Source organism: Pelophylax lessonae, assembly GCF_965119305.1.
Source record: "Pelophylax lessonae genome assembly, chromosome: 8".
Lineage (NCBI taxonomy): Eukaryota > Metazoa > Chordata > Amphibia > Anura > Ranidae > Pelophylax > Pelophylax lessonae.
In genome coordinates, this window is record NC_138775.1 from 143,782,213 (window position 1) to 143,799,188 (window position 16,976).

General features: G+C 43.5%; 1 protein-coding gene across 1 annotated transcript in view; it reads left to right on the top strand.

Moving 5' to 3' along the window:
* SCYL3 (SCY1 like pseudokinase 3) overlaps nt 1-16,976 on the top strand; it is a 93,527-nt gene that overhangs the window by 35,842 nt on the left and 40,709 nt on the right. The window contains exon 9 of the mRNA XM_082265120.1: nt 401-572. Within this exon, the coding sequence (XP_082121246.1) occupies nt 401-572 (172 nt within the window). The remainder of the gene's footprint in view (nt 1-400; nt 573-16,976) is intronic.

Here is a 16,976-nt window from a genome sequence, read left to right on the forward strand (position 1 = left end):
TTTCGAGGTAGAGACCGTAATTTTATAGAGCTCAATAGCTCAAGCTGAAATGTATGCACAAGTGAATGAGTCAAAGCAATGACTTAGACTGTACAAAGGCTTGACTCATTGCAGTGACTACTGCCTTACTAGACAGTTCAGTCTGAAGTTTCAGTAAACCCAGAGCCCATAGCGGTTTCTCTGTGTGTAACCAATAGCTTTCCAAAATCTTTTGTCATATATGATTTTCTAGGTGTTTCTACCCCCCCCCCCCTTTAAAAATTGCATCCTGGGGCAGTACATGTGTGTATGTTTTTGCACCTCTCTTTGTGGAGGGAAAAAGTAATTGCATGAATTTTATTCTGCTTGCTTTTCTCGCCTTGTGGACAAAATTGGTTAACTACTGTTCGTTTTTTATTAGGTTCTCTTGGGTTTGCGTGACACTAGTGATTTGCTGGTGGCAGTAACCTTACGTGGCTTGGCTGCACTAGTGTGTTTACTTGGACCAGAAGTGGTTGTGGGAGGAGGAAGAGTGAAGATTTTCAAAAGTACAACCCCTGGATTTACAAAAGTGGCAGATACTACACCAGAAGGTATTTTAATGAGAAAATGTCATTTGTGTTTATATATATATATATATATATATATATATATATATATATATTATACTTTTTTTTTTTAATCTACGGCATCATCCGCACATTGTGTGCTCTGGCAGCCATCTTTAGAGAGGGCAAAGCGTGATCCTTTATACTGTAACATATCACTGCAATAGTGTCCAATTTCTTGCTGAAATTACTGTTACATGTAACAAATGCAAATATAAATCATAGCAATCAAACACTCAAGGACGTTTGCACAATGTTTGTTTTTTTTTTTTTTTTTTTTTTTTTTTTTGTTTTGTTTATAAACCTGTGAAATGCCATGGCCATTCTTAACTGTGCAAAAGAGACTTGATATCTTAATTTTAATCTAAAACTTTGCAAAGACAGAATACATTTCATGTGCATCCTTCCTGATTAAAACTTGTGAAATAAAAATAGATTATGTAGAAGTTGTAATTAAAGCTATATGCGCAGATAAAAAGATGCAGGATGTTAGGATAGACTGTGAAACCCAAAAGGTATAAGGTATGAAGCAACACATATTTGAAAGAGAAAAAAATGCCCTGGTGATTATCCACTAGGATTGTGGTTTGTTTGTTTTTTTTTTTTTTTTTTTTAATGGAGGTTTTAAAATTTTCCATGTATACACAAGCCTTAATTAATTTTTTTATAGAAAACTGTAAAAGATCAAGGCAGAATTTACAAATCAATTGGAACTGTGGGGGGCCTGAAAGAGTAATACCATGGAATGGTCACTTCACAAGAACAAACTCAATCTGCATCATTGCATGCAAATTAAAAATACAGTATTTTGTCTTATGAAGTAAACCTCTGAAATTTCATATCGGCATCTCCTCTGTCCGGTAAAGATGTTGAGTCCTTGATATATCAATGCTGTTTTCAGACACTCAGCAAGTAGTTTGTGGATGCCCTTTATCTTTCTTCTTTTTTTTTTTTTTTTTTTTTATAATACCTTTTTACTAGTTTTTTTTCTTGAAGTGAATGTTTTGAAAAAAATGCAATAGGTAAAGTTTTGGGATATAGCACAAAGACCTTGGGGAGGATTTACTAAAACAGGAGCACACAGAATCCGGACCTTTTCAGAGATCTGTAAGGTGGACTTCTGTGTCTGAGTTGGCGATTCTTTTCTTTTCTTTTCTTTTCTTTCCAATGACTGGGTGAGGTAGTATGCCCAAGACCCTCCTTTCTTCCTAAAGTGGTGGCAGCTTTTCACTTCAAACAGCATAATCCTTCCTTCCTTGTGCCCTGTTCCTAAGCGCCCAAAACATTGCACTTCTCTGTCTGGACATGGTCAGAGTCCTCAACCTGCCTAAAAGCTACAGCTTTTATCCGGAAGACAGACTCCCTATTTGTGCTAACCTCAGGACCTCACAAGGGGACATCCTGCTACAAGAGCTACCATTGCTAGGGGGATAAAACCACTCCTCTCAAAAGATTGCACTGTAATGCACCTCCTGCACGATTACGTGAACAAGGAAAGGCTTCAGATGTGGGCAAACATGCACACACGCATTCGCGAATGCGCATCTGTCGCCAAGCCTGGCGCCAAACAGCCTATTTAAACGGAGCTTCAGCACTGGCTAATTGCTTTTTGGTATACAGCGTTCTGTGTTGTCCCTGCATTAGGGATAGACCGATTTTTGATTTTTTCAGGGCCGATACAGATATTTTGGTCACAAAGCATCGGTATCGACCAATATTTTGTACATTTATATTTTTGAAAGCTAAAGATAATTTTTGACACAAATCTGGTACTGAACATGTTAATGTTTAACATTTTTAATATTATAATTTAATATTATTTTTATTTATTTTTTTTTTTTAAAGGCTCATTCTTCACACCTTACCTGCATGAAAACTGATTGGAAAACCTCAGCTTTCACTTGCAGGGACATCAGTTTCATATCATGTGATTGGGAATGATGCATAAACTGCTGCAGTTGTGCACTCACTCAATGCAATGATTTTAAATCCCTACTGCAGTCAGTGGAAAACTGCTAGAAAAAAGCTAGACAAAACCTAGACAGTGTATTAGAGTGGACACTAGTACTACTACACCTTTCAATACTCCCAGTTAAGTAGAACAATATTTTAGTGCAGAAAGCATACTTTTCAGCATGTTCACCTGTTAAACGGTTTCTGTTTTTTTCATATATTGCTGCCACTTCATTAACACACTCGCATGGTACAGAAGAGGAATAAGGAGCAGAGAGTTGTCTTCTAGCATGAGAGGCAAGTCTTTTGTAGTGTGCCTTATTTTCTTTCCACCACTGAAGAGGATCACCATTTCTGTCAATTACTGGTTCCTTCAAATGGAGAGGAAGTTCATCATCCAGGCTCATTATGCAGATTCAGAAGAATCTTCCACATGAGACCTCAATAAAACACTGAACATGCCATCAATTCGACCACGATCAAGAAGATTCTCTTCTGTTCGTTGTCTTCTTTTTGGACATTTTTCTGTTTTTGCAGCATCCTGCTGCTCTCCCAGATTGGTGTTCTGGCATTTCGGCAGGAACCTCCTGCACCTCCTGTTGAATATCTTCTGTCAGCCATTGTTTTGCCTTGGCCAATACGTCATCCGGAGAGAAAGCATGATTCTTGTATCGAGGACTTGCCAGCATAACATTTTTAATCTCTTCATGCTTCTCAAAACATATATCAATCAAAGCTCTCTGGCTTGACAGACCATCATTTACAAGTTGGAGGGTGTTTTGCGCCATGCAACTGAGGTCTGACACATCAGCAAGCCTCATTCCTTTCCGCATGTTTGCTCTGCTGTCTCCAAGGAGCACAATCATCACTCAGTCTTTGTTGATTCCCCAGTCTTCAAGCAGTCCTAGGAACATGCTGGCACCCTGTTGTGGGGTGGGTGGGTTGCTGGCACCCTGTTGTGGGGTGGAGTTGGTGGGTGGCTGGCCTGCTGGCACCCAGTTGTGAGGTGGGTGGGTATCTGGCTGGGTGTTGTGGGATGGGTGGCTGGCTGTCACCCTGCTGTGGCTTCTGGCTGTCACCCTGTTGTGGGTGGCTGACTGGCACAGGGGTTGTGGGTGGCTGAGGCCAGGGATGCTGTGGGAGGGTGGCTTGCACAGGGCAGCTGTGGGTGGGTGGCTGGCTGGCACCAGACTGCTGTGGGTGGTTGGATGGCTGCTTGAGGCCGGTCTGTGTCGATGCGGAATTGCGGATGCACAGCAGGGCACTGTGACTGTCCGAGGCGAGGGAGGCGGTCTAAGAAAGCAGAACGTGTATAATTATAGGCCCAAGGCGCGTAGACACGTGGAGCAATCCATACGCAATGACGTCATGTGTGCGCCGCGCACAATATCGGTAATATCGGGAAATTCCGGGGCCGATACCAATATATTGGGAAAAGTGAATATCGGCCCTCCAATAATCGTCTTTGCTGACAAACGGTCGATCCTTACCCTGCATTCCTGCGTTTTTTACCTCTGATCTTGACCCGGCTTGCTTCCGACCTCAGATTCCGTCTCTGCCTGCTGCACCTGTTGATCCTCCATCCGTTGCAGACTCTGCCTGTGACTTGACTACGCTGCTGTCTGGCGTGTATGCCTGATCTGTCCATCTGTTACCTACCCGGCTCGTCTGACCCTGCTTCCTGCTCTTCCAGCATGCTACAGCTCCTTCAGTCCAGCTCAACATCCACTGGCACCTGCTTCCTGCTGTTCATCCACAGTCTGTCATCAGCCAAGCCAGTCAGCCTGCTTCCAGCTATCCTGCTCGCAATTCTGCCTTCTGTCAGCTACTCCTGGCTTCCTTCCCAGCTACTACCTTGCACAGACTACTGGACTGATCATAGGTGCTCTTAAGCCGCTGTGCTCAAGCAGCTACCATCTCACCACCAGTGGCCCTCGATCCAGAGCTGTACGAGAGGCCTTTCTCCGCACTTTAGGCTCACCAACCAGGTACGTGACGTGTTCACTTCAACAGGTCGGTAGAAGTTTCCTGGGCATTCCAAAATCAAGCCTCTGTTGCCCAGCTTTTTAAGGTCTTCTGTTAGTACCTTTTTCCAAGTTTTGCCAGGTAGACGGTCAAATCCTCTGCAGATGCAGCTCTCGGCTGCAGAGTTCTTGCAGCAGCACTGAGTTGGATCTGTTGACTCTTCTTATTGTTGGGCCTGTTGGCACAGTTCAGTTTGCCTTGTTGTTGCCTACCCTTCTCATTTACTGTTTGAGGAAGTCCCATGGTCTGTCAATATCTAGCCTGTGTTCTCTACTGAACAATTAAGATAAAGGGAATTTTGACTTGTAAATTCTTTTATATTGAGTACAGTACAGGGCACAGCCACCTTTCCCTCTTCATGTGTTACTCGTGGGTTTTTTTTTTTTTTGTAGCTGAAAACTTGTTATTGAGAGAAATCTATTATTATTCATGTAGATACCCAATGTAACACACATCTTTGTCTCAGTGCGTCAAATGCAAATAGAGTTTTCCATAAAGTATTCTCATGTTCCCATGGCACTTGGAACGGCAGATATAATTCCCTCTCTATATATCGTTGTTCCCATTCCCAGCTGAACATCATGGCGTTCCTAGAAATGTCCCTGTCATATCTGGCACAGCAGCACATTGTGTTGGAAATATTAATTTTCCCTCCCAGGTTTGCGGTGCTTTTTCCCTGGAAATATAAGTTTTATCCCTGACTTGATTGCCCTGCAACACTACCAGTTGCTATTTCCAAGCTAGCAAATGGAAGCACTTAGTGAATCTTGGACTTCTGGTCCGACTGAACAAAAGAACCTCCTGGGCTTATATCATAGGACAGTGTAGAACAATGGTGATGTGCAAAGTGCAGTAATCCATAGAAACTAGAAATTAGATCATTGTTGTTTTGATTCCAGTAAAGAAAACTCGTTTTGGTCTACGGCCATATAAATTGTGGTTTGTGCTGTTCATTAATAAACCTTTACACAGGCACTGTATCAAATCATGGCAGGAACAAAGAAAAATTACAAAACAAAATATATAGAAAAATTGTTTGTTTTGGCATCATGTGTTGTGTTTTTTTTTTTTTGCAGCACAAATTTCCCAAATTTTAGGTCTTTACATCACATGAAGCCTAGGAAGTTTGTAACATCTTTTGAAAAAAGGAGTAAACGCGCAGGATTGTGTGACTTGACCTTATAAGCTAATCGTCACTAGCGAAAGTGTAGTTATTCCTGAACATATATAGTTGAAGATGTATGTATAGAAGTAAACATGTTGAGCAGGACTTGTAGAGGTGTCAGGGAGAGGTTTGTAATGTGTAGCTAATGAGTGGATAGTATATGGAAAGGTAACAGGAAGAGGTTTGCAATGTGTAACAGTGAGCAGAGGGTTGATGGAAAAGTGATGCAGGGTTGACTGAGGTACTGGGACAATGACACTCAGTTTCACCATGCAGAGATTTTCTATTTTACAGACTAGAATTCAGCAGTATTTGAGTGATTATAAAATATAAATAAAACCCGCGCCCTTATGAGCAGCGAACTCATACAGCTGGATGTATAATGAGTATAATAAAATGGGAGTCGCGCTATATATAGGAACATTCAATAAAACACACAAGGTGGCTAAACAGAAATAACTGAAAGTCCCATCTCAGCTAAGGTTCAGCCTTAATGTGTACACAGTTCATGATGGTAAAATAGGTAGTAAACTTCCACCCTGGTGCATGAAATAGACGGACACTTGTGAAGCCCTCCACCACATACAGCCTCTTACCAGAGAGGGATGTAAAATGCACAATAAGTAGTTTCAGGACTACTTTGCCTGTATCCAGCACGTCAGCTCCAATACGGGTCCAATCCTATGATAACCCCCAATAGGATAGATGAACTGCCAATCTCACTGGAACCACTCTCAGAGGGTAGGAGTATGGAAAAGAAGGCAAAAGCGGCCCATAGCGTGATAGTCTTAATCAGTTTTTATTAAAAAATCGCATTACACTCACCGAGTATACAATATGTTAAAGCCTGTAGCCCCAGCGTGGGCAGCAAAGCGGAGCAGGGCACTTCCGGATTCCGGGTATGACGAAAGACGCACGTTCGGCTCCTCCCCGAAGCTTTTCGTCTATTGGACATTCTCAAGGGGGCGTGAACGAGCGTCACACCACATATATATAATGACACATGATTAGGCCAATAGCATACAGCTGAAGATCCGGGCGGAACCAACCGCACCGGAAATGACCGAATCGCTTCAGCGTGAAGCGCAAATAGTGAACTATACCCGGAAATGAATGATGTTGGACACAAAGGACCACAACAGCTAAAATGTGAAAGGTTCATACAGCTACAAAACGAAAAAGATTTGCAAAATATACAAAAATTGGAAAAAAACAGACATTAGTTTTTATAAGCGTATCTGTCATAAAAACAAATCAAATAATAAAATATAAAATCACAATATACAATACTGCTATGAAACATAACCCCAAAAAAAGAGAAAAAGATAAAAAATAGTACTCATCCCGATAAGCACTAACTGTTATTCAAAAAAGGCGTTGACGTCCCACTCAATGTTTAGGCCAAAGGGCCTATATACCTTGAGCAGGTAAATCCATTTAGTCTCAAGGCGAGACACCTCCCTCCTGGTGTGACAACCCCTCCAGTGGGGCTGTAATACGTCAATAACCATGAAGGAGGTGCTACTGGGGTACCTAGCGTGTTTTAAATCGAAGTGTTTCGAAAGGGAATGTTTAGGGAAACCCTTCCTAATATTCGCCACATGCTCATTCATCCGCACATGGAATGGTCGGATGGTACGGCCAACATACTGGAGTCCGCATGAGCATTTGAGTGATTGTCACTGGGGTCAGTTAACTCTGCAGTCAGCCCTTTTCACACACCCAACCATGTGACACCACATGCTTTAACTGAACAATGCACAATTCACAGTATCTGTTCTAGCAATCCTGACTTTTGAGAAATGGCTGCCACACTCATTGACACACAGGCAGAGATGATTTAGAGATTAATATATGGTAGTTTTGCTCAAAGTAAAGAGTTCTATGTTGGAGCATTTAGAGATAATAGTTACAATTTTTAGGTATTCATGAAAGAAAGCAATATAGTGCAAGAAAAATATTTACAGAGAATATTACCTAGACAATAGTCAACAGTAAAAAAAAAACAGGGAAAAAAAGTGAAAACTACTTGGACACGATTTTCATTCTGTGGTTTCAGAAGTCCAATCCTGACAGTTACTAGCCCTCAGAATAACTTGGCCTTTGTGCTTAGTTCAGTAGAAAATTGAGAGCTCTCAAGCTGTAGATGCAGCCATCTTTTCTGGTCCCTGAGTAGTTCAAGTACAGAAATTACATAGGCATCGAAGGGGCTTGAGGCGTGGGAAGTAGGAGTGCTGAATAACTTTATATTTTTAGCAGACCTTCCCTCAAGGCCAGATTTCTAAACGCATCATTTTTCAATGATCGGATTTTGCAGTCCCATAACCAGTGTACTATTGAACAGAATGAAATTACAATTTGAAAAGAACTAAACCTGATATACTACTAGCCTTCTGCATTTTGTAATATTTGGGGTGTTTGGTCTCAAATTATTGCAATCCTGTAATACATTTGGGTGGATTTGTGTTATTACCATTATTTTATTGTATCAGAATTTATGAATTTTTTGTGTCGATTTTGGTTCTGGCAATTAGAAATACTCACAGGAATGTGAATGGCTTTCACTGCTTCTGCTAAAATATTTACTCTGGCCGGTGGGATTACAGCAGCTGGTAGTAGGCTTTTGGCTTCAGAGATGCCCTGTGTTAAATACTGTGTTAAATAACCTGGGCCTGTGCCTTGTCAGTGCTGCAAAACTGGAATGTTTTTTAGAGGTGTGTGTGTGGTGGGTTTTTTTTTTTTTTTTTTTTTTTCACTTAAAAGGTCCCTGCTTTTCCATGCTCTGTCTAAATTTAAATTTAAATTTATGATGGCCAGTTAGCTATTATGCAGCTGCAGGCATCATTCAGATATAATTTTTTTTCTGCCGGCGATTCCCTGCACCATAAGAACATTTATAACAGCTGTCAAGCCGCTTGATTGTTCTTACAGGCGGCCGGAGGGGACATTGTCTCTCCCCCCCCTTCCCGGTCCTTCTACCGGCTCGCCTGTGCCATTGGTGAGCCAGAGAAGGAATCCGCCGGAGGGGGGAGCACATCATAGAGTCTGCTGAGGACCACATGGTCCCCGGCAGTCTCTATGACTCTCGAAGGACCGGGGGCGATGTTATGACGTCATGCCCAGCTTGGCAGTTGTCAATACTGCCGTGATCCCGGGTAGATAGCCGAGATCGTTCATGGTTTGTTTTTTTCTTGATTTCAGGCTTTTTAGCCTGTAGGAGAAACCTGAGGTCTTTGTAGGAGTGGAGTGCCAGAAATGTCCCGGTATGGAATTGGTTAATGAACATCTTATTCAGGTGAAAAACACAAGGTGCAGACAGGAAGGTTCATAATTGGGGTTGAGCGAACACGGACTGTATTATTTGGGTCCGTACCGGATAATTGGATTTTTGTTACCCGGACACGGACCCGAAAACTTTACTGTATATTCGGGTTTAAAATCCGTGTTCGGTATTTTATTTCCTGTTTTGTATGTAATGGCGCGGTTTCAACAGCCAATCAACAAGCGTTGAACTGGTGTGCAATAGAAGCCATCACAGCCATGCCTACTAATGGCATGGCTGTGATTGGCCAGCTGAAGCACGTGACTCAGGTCTTTATAAGCTTAGAGACACAGCGCGGTGTGCGTCAGTCTGTTCTAGTGTAGGGAGAGAGCACACACAACGGTGCTGGCTGCTGCTGATTAGGGACAGAGACAGGAAAAAAAAACATTGTGGCTGAAAAGAATGTAGGGACAGGTCGGAGTGTAGGCAGGGAAAGATAGAAAAGCATTTTAGGGACAGGCTGGAGAGAGTAGGCAGGGAGAGATTAGAAGACACAGGACAGAACAATCGTCCGTTAGCGATCTACATCGCTTTTGCTGTGTGGGGGATGGTGCAGTGAACAATCTTTTTGCTCTCACTTGAGCCCACGGAGGAGGAGGGAGAAAAAAAAATATTTTTATCAGTCTGTGTGCAGCGTTCAGCTATATTTTACTACACAGTGCTGTTCTAATCTGCTATTTAAAAATTACAAATTTAAAGGGGAATTTTTTTTTTTTTTTTTTCCTTCATAGCCTGCTGCTGACCGTGACCTAAAACATAAGACACTGCTGTGTTCACATCTGCTATTAAAAAATCACCAATTTTATATACTTTTTTCTATTCCGCTATTCAATATACACCCTTTTGGGATGAAAAAAATTAAATTGCGGCATTGTCTGTATCGGTACGTGTGAGATACACCTTTTTTAAATGTGTTTGGCGCATCTCCTTCCACCGCCGAGGATTGCAGGGCGCTTCAGTTTGCCTCCTGTTCCGAACTCCTACTCCTCTTCCTCATCCTCATCCTCCCTTTAGTGTACAAAAAATTGTAATCGGGGCCTAGTCTGTGTTTGTACGTGTGAGACACCGTTTTATATACTTTTTTTCTATTCCGCTATTCAATATACACCCTTTTGGGGGTAAAAAATTTTAAATTGCGGCATAGTCTGTATCGGTATGTGTGAGATACACCTTTTAAATTTGTTTGGCGCATCTCCTTCCACCGCCGAGGATTGCAGGGCGCTTGTTTGCCTCCTGTTCCTAATTCCTCCTACTCTGCTTCCTCATCCTCTACCGCCTCCTCATCCGGTTAGCGTAACACCTTCACCACCAAATTCAGCAAAGCCAGGGGTAAACGACAGCAGGCAGTTTTAAAATTTGCATGTTTGGGGGGAAAAATCCCACACCGCACATGAGTTGTGGAGGAGCATGGAACAGCAGACCGATGAGTTGTTGGTGCCAGCGAGCCTCAAGCCCGGCATGGTGGTGTGCGATAACGGGCGAAATCTCATAGCAGCTCTGGGCCTAGCCAGTTTGACGCACATCCCTTGCCTGGCGCATGTGCTGAATTTGGTGGTGCAGAGGTTCCTTCAAAACTCCCTCGATATGTCAGAGCTGCTGCAGAAAGTGCAGGCCGTCTGTGCGCACTTCCGGCGTTCTCACCCTGCTGCTGCTCGATGGTCAGCGCTGCAGCGTAACTTCGGCCTTCCCGCTCACCGCCTCATATGTGATGTGCCCACAAGGTGGAACTCCACCTTGCACATGCTGGAAAGACTGCAGCAGCAGGCCATAGTGGAGTTTCAGCTGCAGCACGCACCCATGAGTCGCTCTGCGGAACAGCACCGCTTCACCACCAATAACTGGGCCTCCATGCGAGACCTGTGTGCTTTGTTGCGCTGTTTTGAGTACTCCACCAACATGGCCAGTGCCGATGACGCCGTTGTCGGCTTAACTATCCCACTTCTATGCCTCCTTGAAAAAACGCATCGGGCGATGATGGAAGAGGATGTGGCACAGGAGGAGGAGGAAGAGGGATCATTTCCATGGCTTTTAGGGCAGTCATTCACAAGTGGCTCAGAGGGTGGGTTCCTGCACCCACAAACGCCAGGTACACAATTGTCCAGCAGGGGCACAGTTCTGGAGGAGATGGAGGAGGAGATAGAGATGGAGGAGATGGAACCATGTTCACAGCAGTGTGGCACCCAGGCCAGCTCATGGCCATCACTGGTGCGTGGCTGGGGGGGATACAGAAGACACAGACGATACACCTCCCACAGAGGGGCGTTATCACAGACAAGCGCAGCCGCCTGTCCAGAGACAATGTGGACAAGCTCATATTCATTAAAATGAACCAGGCATGGATCCCACAGGACTTTTCCGTACCTTGTGCAGAATAGAGATGGATACCGGCCTTACCCAGCCATTGTTATATTTTTGATCTTTCTCACTCTTTTGGGGTGTACCCTAATTTAAAATGACTAAAAAAAAGCAGTGTTGGCTACCTCGTCCCCCTCCACCGCCGCTTCCACCTACACCGCCACATCCACCGCCACCTCAACCTCCCTTCTACTCCATATGGGCCTTGTCCTTCACAGATGAAGAAAATGTGTTTTTTATTTTTCTGTTTTTTTTGTTGTTTTAAGTTATTTCCCTATCCACATTTGTTTGCAGAGCACTTGCCATGCTCTTAACTACATTTTGCTGCCATTTGCAGCACTCTAGCCCTTTCCATTGGTTTTTTTAGAGCCATTTTAGTGCCTGAAAGTTCGGGTCCCTATTGACTTCAGTGGGGTTCGGTGTCCGGGTCAAGGTCAGAAAAAGTCCGGGTCACGGACCCGGACTTTTTTTTTTCCAAGTTCGGCCGGACCCACCGAACACTGACATCCAGGTGCCGGCTCAACCCTATTCATAATGCCATCAGAATCACTAACAAACTGTAATGAAGAGGAGTAAAGCCTTAGTAGGTCACTGGACATGACTTTGATCTGCACATTAAGGTACGGATATGGGTTGAAAGTGCACACTCTCTCTCAGGTTTAAAGTGATTGTAAAGGTTTGTGTTATTTATTTATTTTTTAAATAAGCATGCTCTACTTACCTGCTCTGTGCAAGGGTTTTGCACAGAGCAGCCCCATCCTCCTTTTTGTGGGGTGCCCCGGCGGCGCTCCTGGCTTCTCTTCTTCATTAGGTGCCAGCGCGGAGAGCCGCTTTCCATGGGGGCAGCCACGTGGGCACGCTTAGGAGTCCCGCAGCTGAATCCATTGACACAGAGGGACTGTGCCCCGCCCCCCTGTCACTGGATTTGATTGACAACAGCAGGAGCCAATGGCTCCTGCTGCTATCAATCCATTCAATGAGGACACGAGACAGCTGCTGAAGCCATTGGGCCTGTGCTTGTCGCTGGAATGATCGGGTTCTGGTAAGAAAAGAGGGGGTCCTGGGGGACAGCTGCAACACCGAGGGTTTTTCACCTTAATGCATTATGGTGAAAAACCTTGAGACTTTACAACTCCTTTTTAAGGTTATGTACATCCAACTGTGTGTAAAAATGGTTGCAGCTCCTAAAATTTGTACTTGATATTTTATGTTCAACCCCTTGAATTTAAAGCTGAAAGTCTGCATGGTGGCATACAGAGCCAAAAGTTTGAAAATTGTGCCGGTGTCCAAGTGTGTGTGTGTGTGTGTGTGTGTTTGTGTGTTTGTGTTTGTGTGTTCTAGATAATCTACCTATATACCTTTTTTTTTTTAATATAAACCGCATTTGCAGCCTTCATTCATACAGGAGTAGTGACAGCCGCTAAGCCAGGGTTCGACAATCCCCGGGCGCCAGGTCGCATTTGCGACTAGAATTAGCGGCCTGGTGCCTGGGGTGCACTGCAGGAGATGTCCTGTCGCTTTGCGCCCCCCTCCCCTCGAGCGCTCGAACTCCGCATCATCTGAAAATTGAGGCCCCGGCTTTTGGGCCTTCTCCACTGAGATGCTGCCAATGGGAAACTGGCGGCCTCTTGTGGTGGCCGGGAGTATTACAACAAGCACTTATTAGGAATGCAAGGGATTTCCACTGCTTATTTTCAATGCTCGCCCTTCTCCTTCCCAAGAGGTGGAGAGACGGAAGTTTTTGCAGTCTTCATCTGGCGCCCTTTGCTTAAAGGTAAGTGTGCAGGGAGTGTGGGTATTATTTTATTTTAAAATCCCATTTTACACTGCTCTCTCCTGGAAGTTCAAGGATAATGTGTTCTACATATTTATGCACTTCTGCAAAAGAGTGTAAGGGCTCTTTCACATGGGTGGTCCGATCAGATCCGCCTGTCAGTTTTTTAGGCGGATCTGATCGGATGCCCCATTCAGCCCTATGGAGCAGCGGATGTCAGCGGAGACATGTCCGCTGACACAGCTGCCATCCGCATCCAATCCGGTCTGTGAAATCCGGACGGATGGAAACCCTATTTTCCATCCGTCCTGGGGATCTGATCGGATGGGATCGGATGAGAGCGGACAGGCGGTCCGCTCTCATCCGATTCCCCATAGAGAGCAGCGGGGCTCTGACACCTCCCTCTCCGCACACAGTGTGGAGACGGAGCTGTCATCCGCCGGCTCAGCGGGGATCGGCGGATCGATCCCCGCTGAGCAGAGCACGGTCCGCAACGGAATGCGAACCGTGTGAAAGGGGCCTTACTTTAAAAATTGCATTTTGTAATCTCCTTGCAATGTGTTGATCTGTCAGTTTTTCAGGCGGACCTGATCGGACCCTTCAGTCTCTATGGAGTGGCAAGCCGCCGCCATCCGATCCTGTCCGCCAAAAACAGACGGATGGTGGTTCTATTTACCATCCGTCCAGTGAATCGGATTGGATGGCATCGGATGGAAACAGATGGTCCGTTTCCATCTGATTGCCCCATAGAGGAGAATGGGCTGTGTCTGCATAGCAGAGCGGACAGGACCTGTCATCCGCCTGCTCAGCGGGGATCAGCAGAGAGATCCCCACTGAGAATGCGGATTCTGCTTAGCGTAGGTGCCCGTGTGAAAGGGGCCTAAGGTGGCATATGTTACTCTTGGTCACTGGATCTCCTATCGCCCTAACCTTGCTGCACTGTTTAAATTTAAGATCGGTTATTTTCGTCATTGAAAATAAAGCTATGTTGTTAAAAAAAACTGGCTCCTAGATTCCAAACAAATTTGTCAAGCCCTGCGCTAAACACAGAGGGGGAGACTACTGTGAAAAGTGATAGCAGAGCCCTGCAGATTACATCAGGAGAGTAGCTCTGCAAGGCTCAGCTGTCAGTTTGATAGTTGGTATTGCTCTGTGTATCCGAAGCCATTACTGAAACACAGTTCAATACAAATCCTTTGTGTTTGACAGCTGGACTTGCTCATTCCCTTACATTTCCTGGGTAGGCTTCTGTACCTACTGTACCTGCCTGTCCTCCAGTGGCCAAGACTTGTGCTGATACCCCCCCATTCACTGGGGATGATCATGCATTACTCTTTCTTTGCCTCTTGCCACACTTCCCCTGCAGTCTCCACCCGCAGCCATTTATGCAGCTGAGAACGGAGGTCACAATGATCACTTTAAAAAAAATTTATATAAATACTACTACTACTTTTTTTTTTTTTTTTTTTTTAAGTGTGTGTGTGTGTGACATTCAACATGGAAATGAATGTACTAATAATTTTAGTCCAAATGTTAGTATGAAAATCTACTAGTGTGTGTTTTTTTTTTTTATTTTTTATAATATGTTCGAGAAGAAGGGATGTTTCTCAACAGCTCAAGCCATTCTACAGCGTGTTTAATCTGATTTCCTAAAGTGGGTCTTTACATACAAGTCTAACCATTTCCCAGTAAGATTACATTCAAGGCATGCCGTGAATGATGACTGTCAGTTGCTTGTTCTCGCAACTGAACTGTCAAGCCATCACTATGGCAACTGTAGATCAAACAGAGGTTAAGATGGCAGCTTTCTTGGCTGTAAAGGATATGAGGGTTTAGTTCCACTTTAGGTTTTTTTTGGTCTGTTACAAAACATCAGCTGGTTGTAAGGGCTCATGCACACTGCAGCTCAAAGAAGCACAAAGAAGCTGCTCCTACAGGCTTTTGAGCTTTTTTTCTGCTTGGAAACTCCCCTCCACACTATATGAGTTTTTCAGGAGTCTACAGTCATATGTTCTTACAGGTAGAGAAAACTCCCCACCAAACACGTGTTTTGAGTGGAGCTTTTGAGCAGAAAAGACATCTAAGTGCCTAAAAACGTGCGAAAGAGCATGAAAAAGCTCAGAGAAGCTCAAACGCACCAAAAAAAAGCAAACATTAGCTGAGGGGAGAGTTTGTGCGAAAAAACGCTTATGTTCAAAAAAGCTCAATTCAAGCTTCAAGCTGAAATAAAAGCTCAAATGCTTGTAAAAGCAGTTTTTTTTTTTTTTGTCTTTTAGACCTGCAGTGTGCATGAGCCCTAAGACTGTAGAAGCCTTTTATTTTCTTAGCAGCTGAAATGTAAGCTGCAAGTGGTTAATTTTGTACGATCTTTTTATTTTCGAGGTTTGAAGGGAAATCCTCGAATGTCCTTCTTTCCCCCCCCCCCCCCCCCCTCCTTGACCTAAAACATTTATTAAAAACGTACATCCACTTTGTAACTTTTTTTTTTGTGGTTGTTGTTTACCTTGGGTGTGTACGCATACCTGTATTGATAGCCTTTTCTGTCTTTGAATTGATGAATGCGTGTTTAGGGGTATGGTCAGTGTTTCTTTTGCCAAAAAAGTTTGTCCTTGAAAGGTTCCATTCTCTCAAATTTGGAAGGTGTGTATACATATGGGTAACTTGTATAGGTTTTTTTCTACTTTTCCAAAGACCTAAAAATACCATTCCTGACCATGGCTCCTCCTTTCTTTCTACTGGGAGGCTAGATGCACTTTGTATAGGTAAGGAGACACTATTTGCGTCTGGAGAAAAAGATTTAATATCCAAATCCAGAAAGGCTTCTTCAAAGTACAATAGGAGCTGTGAAAATGTGGCATAGGCTCCCTCAAAGGCTTGTGCAGGCCATCTCAATCTATTGTTTTGAGAAAGGCCTGAATTCCTTCCTAACTGGCTAATATTTTTTTATAGGCAAAATAGGAAAAGTCGATCCAGGGAATATCCAATTGCTCCTCCCTCCGTTCCTCCCTCCGTCATCCTCCTGTAAGTGTAAACAAAGGATCATTTGAATCCTGTCCATGGCCTATCGTTCAGACTGGATAATCAATCCCCCCTTTTATGAGTGCAATTTGTATTTCAGACATAGTATAATTTTAAATACAAAAATTCTCTCACTTGCGTCACATAAAGTTGTCTTATTTGGCATTCCTATGCACAAGAGCTCAGTGCAACTACTTTTATTTTTTTTTATATTTTTTTTTTTTTTACGTACAGGAACTACACGCAAATAATAATGAATTTGTGTCACTTAACAAACATCCTCTGTAAGAGTAGGAATAACACTTTAGTAGGTATCAAATCAAAGATCACCTTAAAGATTATGACTGCACAGTTAATACACTAGACACTTTATGAATAAGGACCCTCCGAATTTTTGTATGCACTGAATACTTTTTTTGTATGAGGTAATTTGATATATTTGTGCACTGGACACTTTATGTGGTAGAATCCTATGGTGGATGACTGCATTTATAAATATATATTTGGGTGAAATTGTGTGTAGGATTAGGGATTATACTAAGTGGCACAAAGAAATTCATTAGAATTTTTTATTTGTATGTCCTTTTTGCACATACAAAAAAATTGGATTTCTGACTGCAGTCCCAGGGGGTATACTCCCTCTCTCTGCTATAGCCACTCAGTTTTGTTACAAGCAGTGTCAGGAGAATTCTAACTCCACAGAGGGGTGGGTGCTGTGGTTGTCAATGAACATCAGAGAAATGGATTTTATGGTAAATCGGAAATCCCATTTTCTCT